At 38.0% G+C, this 17,434-nt stretch overlaps 2 protein-coding genes across 4 annotated transcripts in view; one reads left to right on the forward strand and one right to left on the reverse strand.

The window, feature by feature from the left end:
- LOC146670165 (metabotropic glutamate receptor 2-like) overlaps positions 1-8,457 on the forward strand; it is a 28,251-nt gene extending 19,794 nt beyond the window's left edge. For both annotated transcript variants that reach the window (XM_085406947.1, XM_085406948.1), the window contains exons 3-6: positions 602-1,439; positions 2,245-3,308; positions 5,821-6,013; positions 8,053-8,457. In XM_085406947.1, the coding sequence (XP_085263073.1) occupies positions 602-1,439; positions 2,245-3,308; positions 5,821-6,013; positions 8,053-8,126 (2,169 nt within the window). In that variant the 3' untranslated portion in view covers positions 8,127-8,457. The remainder of the gene's footprint in view (positions 1-601; positions 1,440-2,244; positions 3,309-5,820; positions 6,014-8,052) is intronic.
- A 1,366-nt stretch (positions 8,458-9,823) lies between these two features.
- rrp9 (ribosomal RNA processing 9, U3 small nucleolar RNA binding protein) lies at positions 9,824-17,273 on the reverse strand. Of its 2 annotated transcripts, none has more exons than XM_085406950.1 (15): positions 17,071-17,273; positions 16,840-16,934; positions 16,629-16,741; positions 16,480-16,547; positions 15,369-15,410; positions 15,144-15,270; positions 14,896-15,020; positions 14,693-14,785; positions 14,443-14,543; positions 14,226-14,360; positions 12,737-12,799; positions 12,487-12,632; positions 12,167-12,246; positions 11,998-12,071; positions 9,824-9,988 (listed from the first exon to the last, which is right to left on the reverse strand). In XM_085406950.1, exons 1-15 carry the CDS (start codon positions 17,152-17,154, stop codon positions 9,886-9,888), a joined length of 1,449 nt encoding a protein of 482 aa, XP_085263076.1. In that variant the 5' UTR covers positions 17,155-17,273; the 3' UTR covers positions 9,824-9,885. The 2 variants fall into 2 exon arrangements, with proteins under 2 accessions (XP_085263076.1, XP_085263075.1); XM_085406949.1 differs by having other exon boundaries at positions 12,475-12,632.
- Positions 17,274-17,434: the final 161 nt, after the last annotated feature.

Raw genomic sequence — 17,434 nt, forward strand, 5'->3', positions numbered from 1 at the left:
GCCGTCTGCTGCGACCGGTTGGGGTCAATGCAGTAAAACCATACCTAGCTAAGCACAGAATGCAGCACTATCAGTCATGGATTGGCCTCCCCAGAGCCTGGACCTCAACATTACTGAAGCAGTGTGGGATCATCACAACAGAGAACAAAACAAAAGGCAGCCAACATCCAAAGCAATGCTTTGAATGTCCTCCAAGAAGCCTGGAGAACTATACCTGTAGACTCATCAAAGATTAGAAAAGAAAGCCTGCCTAAGAGCGCTCAGGCTGTGTCTAAGAATAAAGATGCTCATACCAAATATTGACTTTCAAGCTTTTAGAATTGTACAAACTATTTTTCCCCTTATTTGTATGTTTATTTATGTTTAAATATATTTCAATATATCACTGCACCTATTTCCTTTTTTCCCAGCAGTTCCTGTGTATATATATATATATATTTATATATATATATATATATATATATATATATATATATATATATATATATATATATATATATATATATATATATATATATATATATATATATATATATATATATATATGAGAGGATGTGATGAGACTGTTTTGATAGCATTTTCGTTTCTTTGCTTTCCTCAGGTGGCTAACCTCCTGCGACTGTTCCAGATCCCTCAGATCAGCTATGCCTCTACTAGTGCAAAGCTCAGTGATAAAACCCGCTATGACTACTTCGCTCGCACCGTGCCCCCTGACTTCTACCAAGCTAAAGCAATGGCTGAGATTCTGCGTTACTTTAACTGGACATACGTGTCAACAGTAGCATCAGAGGGTGACTATGGTGAAACAGGCATTGACGCCTTCCAGCAGGAGGCCCGCTCTCGCCAAATCTGCATTGCCACTTCAGCCAAAGTGAGTCGTTCCATGAACCGCCAGGGCTATGAGAATGTGATCCGCTCCTTGCAACAAAAGTCTAACGCAAAGGTTGTCATCCTGTTCACGCGCAGTGAGGACGCTCGCGAGCTCCTTGTGGCTGCTGCCAGAATGAATGTCACTTTCACTTGGGTGGCCAGTGATGGGTGGGGAGCACAGGAGGGTTTGGTGAGGGGCAGCGAGACTGCAGCAGATGGAGCTTTCACCATTGAACTAGCCTCCTATCCTGTCAGAGAGTTTGAAGACTACTTTACCAAACTGAACCCATCGACCAATATGAGGAACCCGTGGTTCAGGGAGTTCTGGGAGCACCGGTTTGACTGCAACCTACAGGAGCCTGGCTGTGCTGACTACAGCTTACGAGATGGAACTTTCGAACAGGAATCCAAAATCATGTTTGTGGTGAACGCAGTCTATGCGATGGCCTATGCCCTGCACAACATGAGGCAAGCAGTGTGCTCCAACACATCTAAGGTCTGCGATGCTATGAAACCAGGTAATGGCAAAAGGTTCTACAAGGAGTTCATCTTGAAGACCAAATTTGAAGGTATGCACAACATAAGTAAACAACAAACATGAAAAAAAAAAGAATTTAACATGTTTTTTAAATGGTTGGAAGTGGTAATATTTCACCATGGATACAAAGCAAATAAGGGTTGCAAAGAGCCATGACACAGGATTAAGCAAACAACTTCTGCTGAGCAGAGAAAGGCTTTGTAATTATTCAATTAGCAAAAAATAATCCATGAATTGGCACTGAAGAAACAGCGGGCAGGGAACATACTTTTCTTAAAATAATACTGACAGGACGAATGAATGAACAAATTCAGAGAACAGCTGTGGCTCAGGAGGTTGAATAGGTGTTGAATAGGTGCATTAATCCTAAGGTTAGTGGTTTGGATCCTTGGATCCTCTAATTTGCTGTCAAAGTGCCATTGCCCTCCTGAACTAACACTAACAACATATGCGTGAAACTGTCTTATGTTAAAAATGTGATTTGTAGTATAAAGGGCTTAGAGGGCTTGATAGGAAAAGCTGTATATAACGCAGTGCATTTATATTTCCTGTTACATGAAATAGCAGAAAAAAAAGTATTTTAATTTAAATTATACAAAAACATGTGTTCTTCAGTCCATGAATTGAACTTTGGCTCTCTTTTTCTTTTTTTGCCTTTTGTGTTATTCTTATATTATTATTATTATTATTATTATTATTATTATTATTATTATTGTTGTTGTTGTTGTTGTTGTTGTTGTTGTTGTCATTATTATTATTATATTCCTGGCTTTGAATTTTTAAATCCTTTATATTTCCTTTAAGTCTTCATTGCTGTATTTTATGCTTCCCACCAGCACCATTCAAACCTGCAGACACAGAGAATATGGTGCGCTTTGATTCAGTTGGTGATGGCATAAGCCGCTACAACATCTTTCATTACCACAAAGACGAGGGGAAGTTCGTCTACAAGAAAGTTGGTTACTGGGACCAGAACCTGACCTTGAATACCACCATGGTGCACTGGCGTGGTGATGTGCCACCAACCTCCCAATGTAGTGACCCTTGCAGGAAGAATGAAGTGAAGAGCATGCAGCCTGGTGATGTGTGCTGCTGGATCTGTATTCCCTGTCAGTCCTACCAGTACCTGCAGGATGAGTTCACCTGTGCTGACTGTAGTTTCGGTCAGTGGCCTCTGGCTAACTTGACTGGCTGCTATGATCTGCCTGAAGAATACATCCGGTGGGAGGATGCCTGGGCTATTGGGCCTGTTACCATTTCTTGCCTTGGCATACTGTGTACCCTGTCAGTAGTAGGCGTATTCTTCAAGCACAATGAAACACCGGTGGTTAAAGCAAGTGGACGTGAGCTCTCCTACATCCTGTTGTTGGGAGTGCTGATGTGCTACAGCATGACCTTTATCTACATCACCAAGCCTTCCACAGCTGTTTGCACCCTACGCCGTCTAGGCCTGGGGACCTCCTTCGCAGTATGTTACTCAGCTCTCCTAACCAAGACGAACCGCATCGCTCGCATCTTCAGTGGGGTAAAGGATGGAGCGCAGCGGCCACGTTTCATCAGCCCGGCCTCCCAGGTAGCAATCTGTGGTGCTCTTATCTCCTGCCAGCTTCTAGTGGCTGTTATCTGGCTGCTTGTGGAGGTGCCAGGGGTTCGAAAGGAGGTGAGCCCAGAGAGGAGAAACATTGTTACGCTCAAGTGCAACAGTAGGGACACCAGCATGCTCATCTCTCTCACCTACAATTGCATTCTCATCATCCTCTGCACCGTCTACGCTTTCAAGACAAGAAAGTGTCCCGAAAACTTCAACGAGGCCAAGTTCATTGGGTTTACCATGTACACCACCTGCATCATCTGGCTCGCCTTTCAGCCTATCTTCTACGTCACAGCCAGTGACTACAGGGTAACTATCCAGAATTTTTTTTTTCCTGATAAATAGCAAATTGAGTATTTATAATTCATATTTCTATAAACCTCTAAAGCCAACTTATGTGGAGTAGTGCAAACAAAGTCTATAAATGACTGTCCCCTGTGTTTTTAGCATCCCTGAAGAAGGTGTCACTTTCACATTCCATTTGATCACCTTCACCTAGACTCATGAAAGCTTTCTTTTCATGTGAGTTGAAGGATCTTTCAAGAAAACAACAAAGACTGGAGACAGATCAGGTCTGAATATACCCATAGAAATAGTTAAAGACAGTCAGATTGATTCATTAAACCGTGGCATTACTAAATGCTCTTTGACCCATTTTTTCAGCTAAGAGATGGATTCTAGAGATTTACAATAGGTTTTGTTTTTAAAAACCTAGGCTAAATCCCAGTGGGAACCCATACAGGGAACACAATAAGCAACATTATGGTCTGTATTAATAATCATTTTGAGCGGCCTACTGTTGCCCATTTTGTGGCACTACCTCCCTAATAGGAAATTTGACAAATCTGCTACAGAGTTGTCGCATAGGGATAATGTTTTTGCAGCATTTAGCCTTTAAAAAAATCACTACAGGCTAAATTTAGTCTGTAGTGCATCAAACTACACTGAATAAGCATGCTGAATATGCATTGTGACTTTAGCCATATAGCATATTAGTCTTATTAATATCTGCATATATAAATGCATTTATTTATTTGTGCAATGTGACATAGGATAAATAAGACAAAACTTTAAGCATAAAACTGACAGACCATGTAAGTTATGAGTGCTGATGCCTTAGGCAGTCCCAAGGCTACTGTCACAGCATTTTGGTCGAAGTGTGCAACAAGGCCTTTGTTGTGCAAACAGATAGGGGGGAGGTCTAGGGTCACAGAGGGTTTGTATCATGAGAAACCTCTGGCTTTTCATGACTGTTGTAAGCAGCCTTTTGGGTACCCAACCCATGAACCAAAAGCCAACTTTCCTGATCCTTAGTGGCCCCTAAGAGACCAGATACATTTTGTAGGAAATAAGGCTTCATACTAAAATTGCAACCGAGAGATTAACTGAAGGAATGAGGGGTTTCACACTGCACTGGAGATCTTGATGATTTGGTTCTGTGTGACAACAATAACAATGGCTGTGGGTTCAGCTGCCACATTTCAAATTAGAGTTGGATAACACGGTAATATCGTAATGAGGGTAGCCTAGTGAATCATGATGAGCCCAAGGTTTTACTGTTATGTAGACACATTTTCTTTCATGTTCAAAACCTTTAATTTTTTTCCGTCTCCTTTCTACAGAATAGTTTCTGTAGTATGAACTTTACTCACTGGGTAATAAAACAGTGAGTAAACAACCTATAAAGGCTAAATTAAAGTACATTAAATTGTGCTTCATAAAAGGGAAGGAAATTTAAGAAAGAGTAATAAGCTAAAAACGACATTAAATGCAAATGTCTAACAATGAAATACATCATACAAATACAGCTCATGTTGTGCTGTTGCAAACACTGGTGGTTTCTAATTACTTGTGTAATCTGTTTAAAGGGAATAGCTGCTAGAAAGTTATCTTTATGGCTGAAAAAGATTAGGAGCTGCAGAGAGAAGGCAAAGTTATGTTACCAGGAGTCCTGGTGGTGCTTTTCACTACTTATTTTTGAAGTTGAAATGCATGATGACTTCTCATATTTCTGCAGTGCTGTTATTGTGCAGTATGTTTGGGAGAGATTTCACTTCATGCTGTGGTTCTGCAAATAGAAGTTCCTGGACTGCAGGGGTAACCAGTGGGGTGGGAAGAGACGGAGCTCAGGAAGATGACCCCAGCAGTCAGCTCACATTAGCAGCTGAAATATGACTAACAAGGCTCCGACTTTCCAGGACGGCCAGCTGTGCTTATCTCTCTTTCGACTTCTTGCCCTCATGTTCATGCGCATATAAATGGACAATTAGAATTGCTAACAAACGCAGCTGAAAACCACACACTGTTCAAAATGTAAAATATGGCTAATAATGTGAGAATAATAACTATAAGAAACCTGAAAGGGACAAATTTGATTTGTTTTTCATTTTGATTCCATCCAGGTAACGTTTTCTTTTGCTTTCTGTTTCTTGAACAAAAAGTTGATTATCAGTTGTTAACCTTCTGTTAAACATCTAATTTATTATATCACTATTTATTAGTAAAGCTTATATCCATGTATAAGTGAATATTTGTTACAGGGTTGTGTTTGGTTTTTGATTGACTTTTAGAAAAGATGTTAATGTAAAGATTGATTAATGGATGTTTGAAAGGAACCACACATTAAGGTTAAGGTTTGTAAATAACCAGAACAGGGAATAAATGAAAATATGAGTGATTTAATCAAAGGCTGTGTGAGAGAGAAGAACTGGGACCAGGTGGCCTTTGAATGAACTTCATTAGTCTTTTTGAAGACCAAATGAAAAAACAAAAAACAAAGAGCAGACTGATGTAGCTACACACATGCTCTCTTTCATCCCAGGTACAGACCACCACCATGTGCATCTCCGTCAGTCTGAGTGGCTCCGTGGTTCTCGGGTGCCTCTTCGCCCCAAAGGTCCACATCATCCTTTTTCAGCCCCAGAAAAATGTGGCCACACTAAGAGTCACAACCAACCGCTTCAGTACCACAGTTTCTACGTCTGCCTCTGCCCCCAGCTCAAGCTTCTCAAAAGGTACTAATGCAGAGTATACAGAATATGGTTCTTTACTTGTAAAAGAAACTATTAACACAACATAAAGACAAAGGACTACCAGATGGTCTTTAGCTCAACATGCTAACATACACACTTTATATGGTAAATATGAATATACAGCCAGGAGATTTAACACAACTTATCAGCTAACATGGCTTTCTCCAATATTAAACAATCAGTCTACGTAAAACTTGGAGATTATTTAATTTGTAGACGAGCACAAATGGGCTGCAAGCTGAAAAATCTGTTGTTTCAGGATTTGCCCATTATTTTAATTGGCCTTTTTATTTTTAATTTTATTTATTTATGATATTTTTTTGCATATTTGTCACACTTCACAGGAAATAAAAAGCCCAGTCAAACCAACTTGGCCCTGTGTGAAAGAGTAATGCTTTATCGCATTGTTCTTGCTGCCAGCAGTGTTGGTCAAGTTACTTGAAAAAAGTAATCAGTAACTAATTACTGATTACTTCCCCAAAAAAGTAATCCCGTTACTTTACTGATTATTTATTTTCAAAAGTAATTAATTACTTAGTTACTTTTTAAAAACACGATTTACAACCTGAATAACTAATAAAGCGATAGATCTTTCAGCCCACTTCTACTTTTTCTGCATAATCCATCATACAAAATGTAATCAAATGGAAAAGTCTCTTTTTTTTTTAACTTGTTTTATCAGTTTTAATCTTTTAACTTTATGCATCAAGTAAAAATTTAATTATATGCAACATTCTCTGACTTGAAGAAATTAGTTTAACATTTAAACCTATTTTCTGCACATTCCAGCACAAAAAATAAAATATTTTTTGTGTTTACACTCAGTCTTTCAAATAGTTACAAGTAACGCGTTACTATACACGTTACAAGTAACGTGTTACTGCCTAATCTCTGGCTGCCAGGGGTGCCAACACCAGTTATTAGGTTTAGGGAGCAATTACTTTTTCACAGCACTGTAAATGAAATATACAGTACTGTTTAAATTTGTGAGGTGCTGGCAGGCAAATAAGAATATGCCTGTCTGTGTTCTTTCTAAGCTGAGATACCCTTTTCCATACGGATAGGGCATCTTACATAATTAAAAAATTAAGTAAGTATTACAAAAAAGTAAGTAATTAAAATGTATAAGAATCACAAAAGTGCTTCACAATAAAATCAGAAATAAAACTGGGTAACAGTTGACAGTTTCACTGTGAAACTCAGATCAAAATGACAGCATTGCAGTAAAACACTGAAATATCATTTATTTCATTTTTTTTTTTTTAAATTTATTATTCTTATTTAGTGGAACATGGGTAAGAGTGAAGAAATTTCTATATAATACTGAAAGGTTTTTCCTGCTTGTTTCTGTAGTTTTGCAGCATAGCTCTGCAATTAATAACCATGCCATTATGTTTTTCTTTTCATTTTGGGTAAGAGAAAGTCTTATCTGAAACCAATTAATAAACTGACTATGTTCACAGACAAAAAACACATTAAATATATATGAGACGTTTACATGGTTCTATAGTGAGCGTGCCATTTACTCTTTTATAGCTGGGAGACCTCACACTGCTTTTAGTCCAAAAGAAAAGCTGCGCATTAAAAGGCTTCTGACACTTTATGCTTTATCTCGTCTCTTAGACTAAAGTGATTTCTGTTGTCAGAAAAAAAAATGATGTAAGAAATAAAAAGTATTTAATTGCTGCAATTAAAAGTAGGAATTCAACAATGTAAGGATACTGTCTGGAAAATAGCACTGTAAGCTGTGATGGATTTCTGGTTGCAGTATTTCACATTGTTCAATTATAGCTAGTGATGAAGCAACCGGACAGAAACTGTATTGTTTTGTAACATTTTATGTGCAAGTCTGTATAATCGTGATCAGCCAAATAAACTTCACAATAAAAGTCATGCACAAAAAGGATACCTCAAAATTGTACTTAAAGACAGGGTGCCTAATGTATTTGGACCACTTGCTCCTCGCAGCTTTTATCTCTGGTTTGCAGGAAACTCTAACATCACTGCTTTTATTCCCTCAGGATCAGCCTCCAACTATGTGCCAGCAGTTTGCAACGGGCGAGAAGTGGTGGACTCCACAACATCCTCTTTGTGAAAAACATTCCTCTCTAAGCAGAAGCAACCATCCTGTCATCAATCATCCTTCCATCCAACAGAGCTGTGTATGACAAAGCCCCCATGGCATCTAACATGTTGCAGAGAGATAACTAGACTGACAGTGGCAATGGTAACTCTAACTGTGAAAGCATAACGATGTTCTTACAGTGAGCAGTATGTATCAACTGTAAAGCCTTTTTTTTTGTATAGATTTAATATGCTGTGATCTCCTTGGTTTACAGATAGATGTGATTAAATGCACCGTGCCTTGTCCTAAAGAGTCTTGTTGTCAAATGGGTGGTTGTGAAGCAATAGTGTTATACAAAAACAAAAGGCTGTTCTTATTGTGTTCTTACAGTGCTGTGAATATATCCAGATGTTTAGACATTGACAAAAAAATGCTTTGAGATAAAGTTAGCCCTTCTGTTAAGCAAAATGTGTGACTAACTATAGTGAATGTGATGAAAACTAGGCAACTAGACAACGTAAAGGACGTGTGTTAATGTAGACTGGTATAGCAGTGCGTGCTTACTTGTAATTTATGTAAATAAAATGTTCTTTTTTAATATTAAAAGATCAAATTCTACTTTGTTTGGGTTCCCACTTTCAGTCAAATTCAGAGGAGCTATGCACAAGAATCGCAATTGAGATCTGGATGCGTGATTAGCCGATTTCTGCCATTTCAGTAAATTTTCAGTTACCAAACTAGTGCAGGATAGCTGTTGTTTTAATAGTTGAGTACCTGCAATTGTACATGGGGGAAAAAAAAAGTTCACACGAATCCTACATTTACACATTAAATGCGGACTGGCGTTTTAGATGTGAAACTGTACCCACTGTCTGCCTGCAGCATAAATAGAAGTGACTTTATTAAAAATTTAAATGTTATTGTCTGCATGTTTAACTGTGAAAGAAGATGATACTGTTTTTTCCCCCCTATATGGCATACAAAATTAATAGTTGGATAATAAAACGATTCCTAATGAAAATGGCATCAACATGTCCACCTGGGTCTAAGTGGACACCTGCAGGATGACTGAAGATGGTGCAAATACCAATTCTTGGTAATTCTTGGTTATTATATAACAATAACTGTCACTGACATAATGTCACTAGTCAACAGCTTGCAGTCCCTGAGGCTGGTCTGACAAATCACTTGTATAATTAAGATTTTGTGCACTTTCCCTCCTGTAAATACCAAGTAAATGTCAAGTAAAGTAAAAGTAGAAATAAGCTGTAAACCTTTTTTTTCCCTTATTACTAAAAGATGCCAATATACTTTCAATTACATTTTTATGAGATTCAAATGATATGCTGGTCTGCTACCACCATATCTATGATTCACAACTTTTGATCTGACTCCTCCAATACCCTACACACAGAAGCAGTCATCACTTTTCCAGACACACTTACAGCCTAACTTTCATAGAACATCATGACACTTCAAAACTTTATGATCACAAAATAGAACCAGCAGTCTTTTTTCCTCTCCTACAATTCAGCCTCTTCACACTTTATTTTTATGCAGGGATGCCTTACCAACAATGCTTTGACTTCTTCACTAAACCAAAAGCTTTTATTGTCTTTTAATAACAAGAGGAATCCACAGACAACTGTAGAAACAGATACTGTCTGGATTTTATTTTTTATTTTTTAAAGTAAGTAAAGAAAAAATAAATAAAATTAAAAAAATCCTGAGATTTTATTTTTTATTTTTAGATCTTTAATTTACAAAAGGAAAAGCATTTAACAGTTTTCTATTCAGCGCTTTTAGTTTCCTCTGGATCAGAGGGTTTCCTTTTAAGAGGAATAACATAAATTCCATTCTTGGCTTCCTTTAGTCTCCACCATCGTCCCAATCTGTAAACAAAACAAAGATTTATTTACAAATCATTATTTTAACACTAACAGTTCACTGAAGATTAATGATTAACCACCATATGGATTGTTAATTAAAAAACAAATAAGGAGGGATGGAGTAATAAAACACTGGAGAAATGGTTTAAATCTGATATCTGGTAACAGGTCATAAACATTTTGTATTAAACGATCACCACAGTGAGCTTGAGGCTTTCAGAAGAAAAATTGAGGATGGTTTGCCCACTCAATAGAAGACTGCAAAGAATTTCATCATCTATGGTACATTAAAAATCAGAGATCCGGAGAAATCTCTTTGCGCAAAGGTTGAAAACCAGTAATTAATGTCTGTGATCTGTGTGTCCTCAGGCAACACCGTGCTGGAAACAGACAATTCTGAAGTAGAAATCAATGCACAGGCTCAGGCACACTCCTGAAAACTGTCAGTTCATTAAAACTCTAGCATGCAAAGCAAAAACCTCGAGGGAATAAACAGTGATTGAGAAATGCAGAAGCTGTCTCTGAGCCCGAGCTCATCTAAGATGGATTCAGGTAAGGTTAGAAAAGAAAAAAAAAGCACCTCTCCAATGCTCCAATAAAACTTTTTTGGAAAACACGGATATTGCACCTTTGGAAATAAAAAAGGGTGGGGGACCACCTGACGTGTTATCAGTACACAGTTTAAAAACACTGCTATAGAGCAGTATTAATGCACACAGTACGAGTAACCTGCACATCTTTGGAGGCACAATTAGTCTGACTGACATATCAGCTAGGCCATTTCCTGATCCCGAGGTTTTGGTATTTATAATGACTGATAAACATTTACAAAGTAAAGAAAAGACAAGATCCCTTCAGATAAGTCATAAGTTTTGATTGCAGATGAAGGCAATCTGTAACTTCCCTATAAGCAACAGCTGGTCCAGAGAGCAAACGAGTAATTGGTCAATACAGGTATTAGTCATAAAAATCCTATCTGTCGGACAAGGTTTTGGATTAATTAAACTGTACTGTAGAGAACAGTTCGCTCTGTGGTAGCTGGGATAATCCCCCCTGAAATGGATAAGTGGAAGAGATGGTAAATGGTAAAATGGACTGATTCTTATATAGTACTCAAAGCACTCTATACAACATGCCACATTCACCCCATTCACACAAGCACCACCTTGTATGCGTCTAAGTGCTTAGTACCATTCACACACATTCATACACCAATGGATGAGTGAAGACTAGGGGCATCCAGGGATCGAACCACTGACCTTCTGATCAGTAGATGACCTGAGCTACAGCCATGAGTGGGTGGATGGATTTACTATAGAGCAGCTCAGACCCTCCAGTACACAAGAAAGCATTTTGGATATCAAATTACAATAATCACTGTCAGTTCCCCTCAGCAATTTTCACAGTGGTCAAGTTTAACACTGTTTGTTTCATATGTCAATACAATCAAAATAAAGAAAAAAAACAAAAAACAAAAAAAAAAAAACAGTTCAGATTTACATGTCATTCTGTAAAATCTGTAACTATGATCGACACACCAAAACAAAATATCCGATCCACAAAAGTTGATTTTGTTCATCTGGACAGATTTTCAGTGGGAGAAATGCTTCATCACTCATTCAAGTGACTTCTTCAGTCTCAGCTGACTGCAGGTTTCCCCAACATGAACAGAATCATCTTTTGTGGATTTACTGACCTGGATGATTGAGCATGCATCAAGACAAAATATCTGATCCACTTGCACATTTTATTTTACCTTGCATTCAGCTAAACTGATCGAAAATACTACATGACAAGTGTGACATTATCCAACATCATACTTCCTGGTTACCTTCAGTTAGTAACTGCATAACTATATGAATGAGGCCAAGTCAACCTAAAAATTCTAAAATGTTAAAGATGGATTAACACTGCCACCTAGTGGATGTTTTGTCCACTAAACATGAACTTGTGCTGACATTCATTAGTTTTCAGGAACTTTAGTTTCTATGGAAACATGAGTATAAATGTACCTGTGCTCCTGTCCAACTCCTGCAACCAAGAACTGACCAGAGCTTGAAAACTTCAAACTGTTGACGAAACCAGACTAGGCAGGAAAGGAAAGTAGAGAAAGAAAATAAGCATTTATGCAACTTATTATTATTTATTTATTTAAATGAGAGGAAAGGGTTAACTGCTTACCACTGGTACACTGAACAGAGGCTGAAGCCCACGATAATTCTGGCCACATTTCCACACATTAACCTCTGAGTTGTGGGAACCTGCAAGGAAGATCCGTTGTTATACAAAGCCAAATGACGACAGCTTACTTAAACACCAACCTAGGTTGATGTATTACTTTGATGTCCTTTTCATCAGGAATGAATTTATTACTTGCACTGAATACATCTGCATTCAAACAAATCACTCGTAAAACACTTTATTTACATTATCCTGCGAATAAAAACGGGTCCATGTGTTACTGAAAAGCACATGAAGAGGTTTCTCACAGCTATAGGCACCTGAGGCAATAGTATCAGAGTTCTGAAGTGCCGCCACTGAAGAGACCCAATGAGGCTGCTCAATCCCTGCATCACCATGGCAACCGTGGGCCCGTTTCACTGTGCTGAGAGGTTTCTTCTTGTTGACACTCCAAAGACACACAGAGCTGAGGTTGTCAGGAAATATGAATGAGTTAGTTCACACTATTACACACCGAATAAATAAAAATGGAGAGAAAGAAACTGAATCAACATAGCAGCAAATTATTACCCATCATCTGCTCCTGTTACCATGTGTTCCTCATTTATGAGTTGGATACAGTCAATTGAACCCCTTAATAAAAGACAACAAAATCAGAGTTGTCAGTCTCACTGTATGCTTAAAGAAAAATAGACTATAAATAAATATGCATTTATGAATGTGTACATCTATTAAAAAAAATTAAAAAAATCAAGCTGTGCTGTTAAATTTTCAGAATGAAAATTACTCCAATACATCTAATATCAAAAGATTTTATATAAATCAACCAACAGACATGTTTAATGGTAGAGGGACAATAAAAACCACGCAGCAGTCAAAAAGGTAGTAACAAAGGTAGTAACAAAGGTAACAAAGGTAGTAATAATTTGATTTCTTTCATATTTTTTCAAACTTTATATGAGAGTATAGTGCCAGCAGCAGAAGAGCAAGATCATCCATGAGAAATTGTGCTGATTTTTGGCCATTTTTGGTTGCTCCCTTATTTCCCTAGGGGTTGCCACAGCAGATGGGATCTGCGTGTATGATTTGGCACAGCCAGATACCTTCTGACACAACATTTATCCAAGCCTGCGACTGGCTCTCTGAGTAGCATGACTCTGGGTTTGTTTGCTCTCCGTCTTGAACTGAAGATCTTTTGCATGTAAGGTTAATGTGTTAACGACTACACCACCGAGCCACTTCTTTCTTCTAGTGGTTTAGCTGACATTTGCAGTGTCCAAAAATAATTTCCTAATGGTTTCTAATTTTAAGATTTATTAATTTATTTTTTCAGGCCAAAAAAGTAAAATGTGATTGGTTCACAAACAGTGCTTGTGAACAAATCTGCGTGTAAACCATGTGTATTAGCACAATATTTCCATATTACGTTTTCTGTTTTGGTCAATATTTACCCTATTCCAAAAGACCATAGGTCAAAAATGCTCAAATTTAGAATTAAATACAACACTATAAAATATTAAATTGCCTATAAAGAACAAAAATGAGAATGTGTAGACTTTAACATTTTTCATATATACTAGTTATCTTATTTTAACTATTTATTGCATATGCTGAAGAATATGGGGTTTTTTCAATATTTGAAATAATTTCTCATCTGAAGCCAACAGATGAGGTGCACCTTGCTATCCACTGTCTTCTCTTTCTTACATTCTGCTTAGATTCCCCCCCCACACCAACTACAAAGTCAAGTTTTAACTTGAGCTAGTTTGTCTTTGGGGAAGCAATCTTCAGCATACTTGTCATTCCAGCCAAGCATCGCTTTTTCTGTTTAAAGATAAATAATAACAATTACCACTCCTGTGGAAACACTCTGGCTTCATTCTCAGGTTCTCTTATTTCAGATGGTAATTTTGCATATATTTTTAATGCAGACTATGAACATTTCTGTGCAATTATTAAATGCTTTTATATGAATCTTAGAAAACAAGCAAACAGACAAAGCACCTGAATTTGTGCACACTGGTGAGAACAAGCAATGCACAGAAGTCAAGAGACTCACTCATGGCCATGGAACACCAGCTGAGACTCTTCAGCTATCTTCCACACCCGTACAGTACCGTCCCGCCCTCCTGCAGTCACACAGCGCTCACGGCTCAGGCTGTCCAGTCCTGTGATCGAGTCCTGATGGCCAAAGCTACAGGAATTTACAGTCACAGTTAATTTCACACACTAGAGCCAAATGAATGTGAGAAATTATTTTCTGATTGGTCACTCACAGAGTTTCTACATATGCATTCTCATCCACATTCCACACTTTGATTGAGCGGTCATGAGAGGCGCTGTACAGATCATGAGTCCCCTTCCTGAATGAAAGGCCCTGTGAAGGAAAAAGAAGATTGTGTTATAAGAGAACTGCAGGTATCACCAACGCACAGCTGAGATGTTAAAATGTCAAAATTGTAGCCAACTAGTGAGGGGGGAAAAAAAACAAACAAAAAAAAAAAAAAAAAAACATCAAGAACATACCGACACAGCACCTTTGTGTCCTGTAAATTTATACAAATGTTTACACGATTCTGCCTCCCAAATCATGATCAGGTTGTTCATGTCTCCAGTGGCCTAAAAATATGTAAACAAAGACGTTATGGTCACACTTTGGTAAGAAAGGTAGAATAAGCTGGATTCCCAAAATTGGTAAAAGCAGGAATTGCTGAGGAAGAACTACTCACCAAGTACTTGCCATCCGATGATATGGCCATACACAAGATGTGGGCTGTATGTCCAACATGGCGATCCTCTGTACCCTTCCTTCCACCAGGTATTGTATGTATTTTTTTACCACTCTCAACATCCCCTAATAAGAACATTTCCAAACATATTATTATTAAAGTATTAGCCTTCACAACTGTGAAATAATTTGAATTTATTTTCACGACAGGAGTTTAAAAAAAATTGTAAGGATTAACTATACACTAACATTTAATGATGGAGCAGTCTTTGGCAGCAGAAAAGATGTACTTGTCATCTGGAGTGATGACCAGGCACGTAATTGGAAGTTTGTGTCCTCTGAACATCCTGATCTCTGAAGGATCTGGTGGTATGAGCTAAAAACAAGCAAACAAAAAACACACAGAAATAAATAACATTAAACTTCTTATTAGACACACAGCGGGATTAAAAGGATGAAAATTCTGATAATTACATCTTTGGCGATGAGCCGCTGGAGCTTTCCTCTCTGTTCAAGCTGATGGGAGAAGGAAAAAATAAAATAAACTCACATCCACAGAAATATCAATATTATAAACACAAGTCCAGCAAATCAAGTACAGTAAATCCAAAAAAAAAAACAAAAAAAAAAACAACAGTATCAATGAGATACTGTTTTTGATGTGATCAAGTACAACCAAAATATTTCTTGCATCTGATCATAAGATGTAAAGCTGCAAATTATTAAAAATTACTGAACTGTAACCCAGAAGACCACATCAGCATTTTTACATCAGTCATTATTTAATTTAGAGAAAATTGTCTTGTGAAACTGAAACTAAACTGTGGCCTAACTAAACTTTGAAAAATCATGGGAACATAAAAAACTTTATTAAGATTTGATTTAGACATCTGAGTTGAATCTATGCCATAGGAATGTCATAACAGCAAACCCCTCTGAAACTCTGAAGTGTAGTCTACCTCTATGTTGATCAACCTGTTCAGTACTGTCAATTCACTCATCCAAGTGACTTCTGAAGAAGTCATGTCAGTCTTCAGAGACTGAAGAAGTCACTTTGATGAGTGACAAAATGTTTCTCCCACTGAAAATACTACGTCCAGATGAACAGAATCAACTTTTTGGAATTGAGAGCATAATAATTATTGCCAAAATATAAGGACCCACAGATACCATCAAATGTCTGCCTCAAGTAAAAAAAACAAACCAAAACAAAAACAAAATACTGAGCGCATTTCTGCTACATATTCAGGAGGACTTGTGTTACTGCCGAGCATAGAGAGATCGATTCATACAAAGGAGCAAGGGCAAATCGACCAGAAGTGAAAACTCAATTAATGACAGGATGAATGGCGTTCACAACAGCATGATCTAAGGAACATCTGGCCAACAGGCTCAACAGTTTGTAATGTTAGGTGTAGAGTTGGCAACACGATATTTTCATTGTGAGGGGACAATCTGAGTAAATGTTAGTACACAGAGACATAGCTCAACACATGAAACTGGCAGTGTAATAACCAAGTCATGTAAGGTACCCTGGTACTACAGCTACCATTTATTAAACGGGCTCACATAGGAAATGTCTTACCACTTCTTCTTGAAGTCTTCCCGCAATTAGATCTGTCTCAAAGGAGGCTTCTTCTGCTTTATTTTCCTCTGAAGATAAGAAGAATTCTTTTCATTCATTCTGGAATAATGAATTTTAATGTTGTGCCTGTGTAAATGACACAAGTTTACCTTCTTCCTTGAGCTGCTCCAGGTAAAGTTTAGCTAATCTCAGCTTCTTCTCCTGTGGAGTCTCCTCATACTCAATCTGCTCGGTGGACTGCCTTTTCTTTGGCGCTGTGGCACTGGAAAAATCAAATTATCACAAAGATCATTAAGACTCGTGCTTTTATTTAGAGGCCAAAGGCTTGTGATTAATGTATAACCCCCACTGAAAACGCACCTCTCCGTCTCTGAGTCGCTGGAAATCTCTTCATTATATTTCGAGCTCGATTTCTTCGCTCGTAATTTGCCTTTTCCGGTAGGATCCACATCACCCTGCGAGGGGGAAAAAATACGATGTATCTACCACAAAAGCGTAAATAAAAGCGTTATAACAACAGTGGAAACCAGTTAAGAAGCCACGAGTGAACCCTATGGTTTAGCTTACCCGCTAACAGTTCAATTCACCTACCTTTCGCTTCGTGCCCGCCGTATTTTTCCCCTTCTTGGCAAACTTGGGGTTTTCTTTTGTTTTTAAAAAGAATGATGAAGACATGTCGAAACGCAACAAGCAGCGTTTCAAAACTGACAACAGTTATGCAGCGTTAACTCTTCAACTTTCTCAAGCCGCAAGTCAACATTGAACCCACATGGGTCGACTGCAACCAAACTAGGAAGCTGAGATGGGCCGCGAGCGCACACTGATTGGCTAATTGTCACGTTCACTCTAACATGTCCCACCCTTTATTAAAATTCTGGATTTTAATTGGCCCGTGTAGGAATTTCGATGAACAGGAAATTGTGCTGGGGCGAAATACTTCCCTCGGGGAATAAGT

This window comes from Rhamphochromis longiceps, linkage group LG5 (genome assembly GCF_057381845.1).
Source record: "Rhamphochromis longiceps isolate RC_006_pf linkage group LG5, R_longiceps_female_GT1.1, whole genome shotgun sequence".
Classification (NCBI taxonomy): Eukaryota; Metazoa; Chordata; class Actinopteri; order Cichliformes; family Cichlidae; genus Rhamphochromis; species Rhamphochromis longiceps.

Excerpts from the sequence above, each read along its gene's own strand:
- rrp9 (XM_085406949.1), bottom strand. The coding sequence starts at position 17,154 with ATGTCTTCATCATTCTTTTTAAAAACAAAAGAAAACCCCAAGTTTGCC. Across the intron at positions 14,361-14,442 it reads AATGCATATGTAGAAACTCT|CTTTGGCCATCAGGACTCGA; the intron begins GTGAGTGACCAA and ends AAATTCCTGTAG. Across the intron at positions 12,247-12,474 it reads TGCCTCAGGTGCCTATAGCT|GTTCCCACAACTCAGAGGTT; the intron begins GTGAGAAACCTC and ends TCTTCCTTGCAG.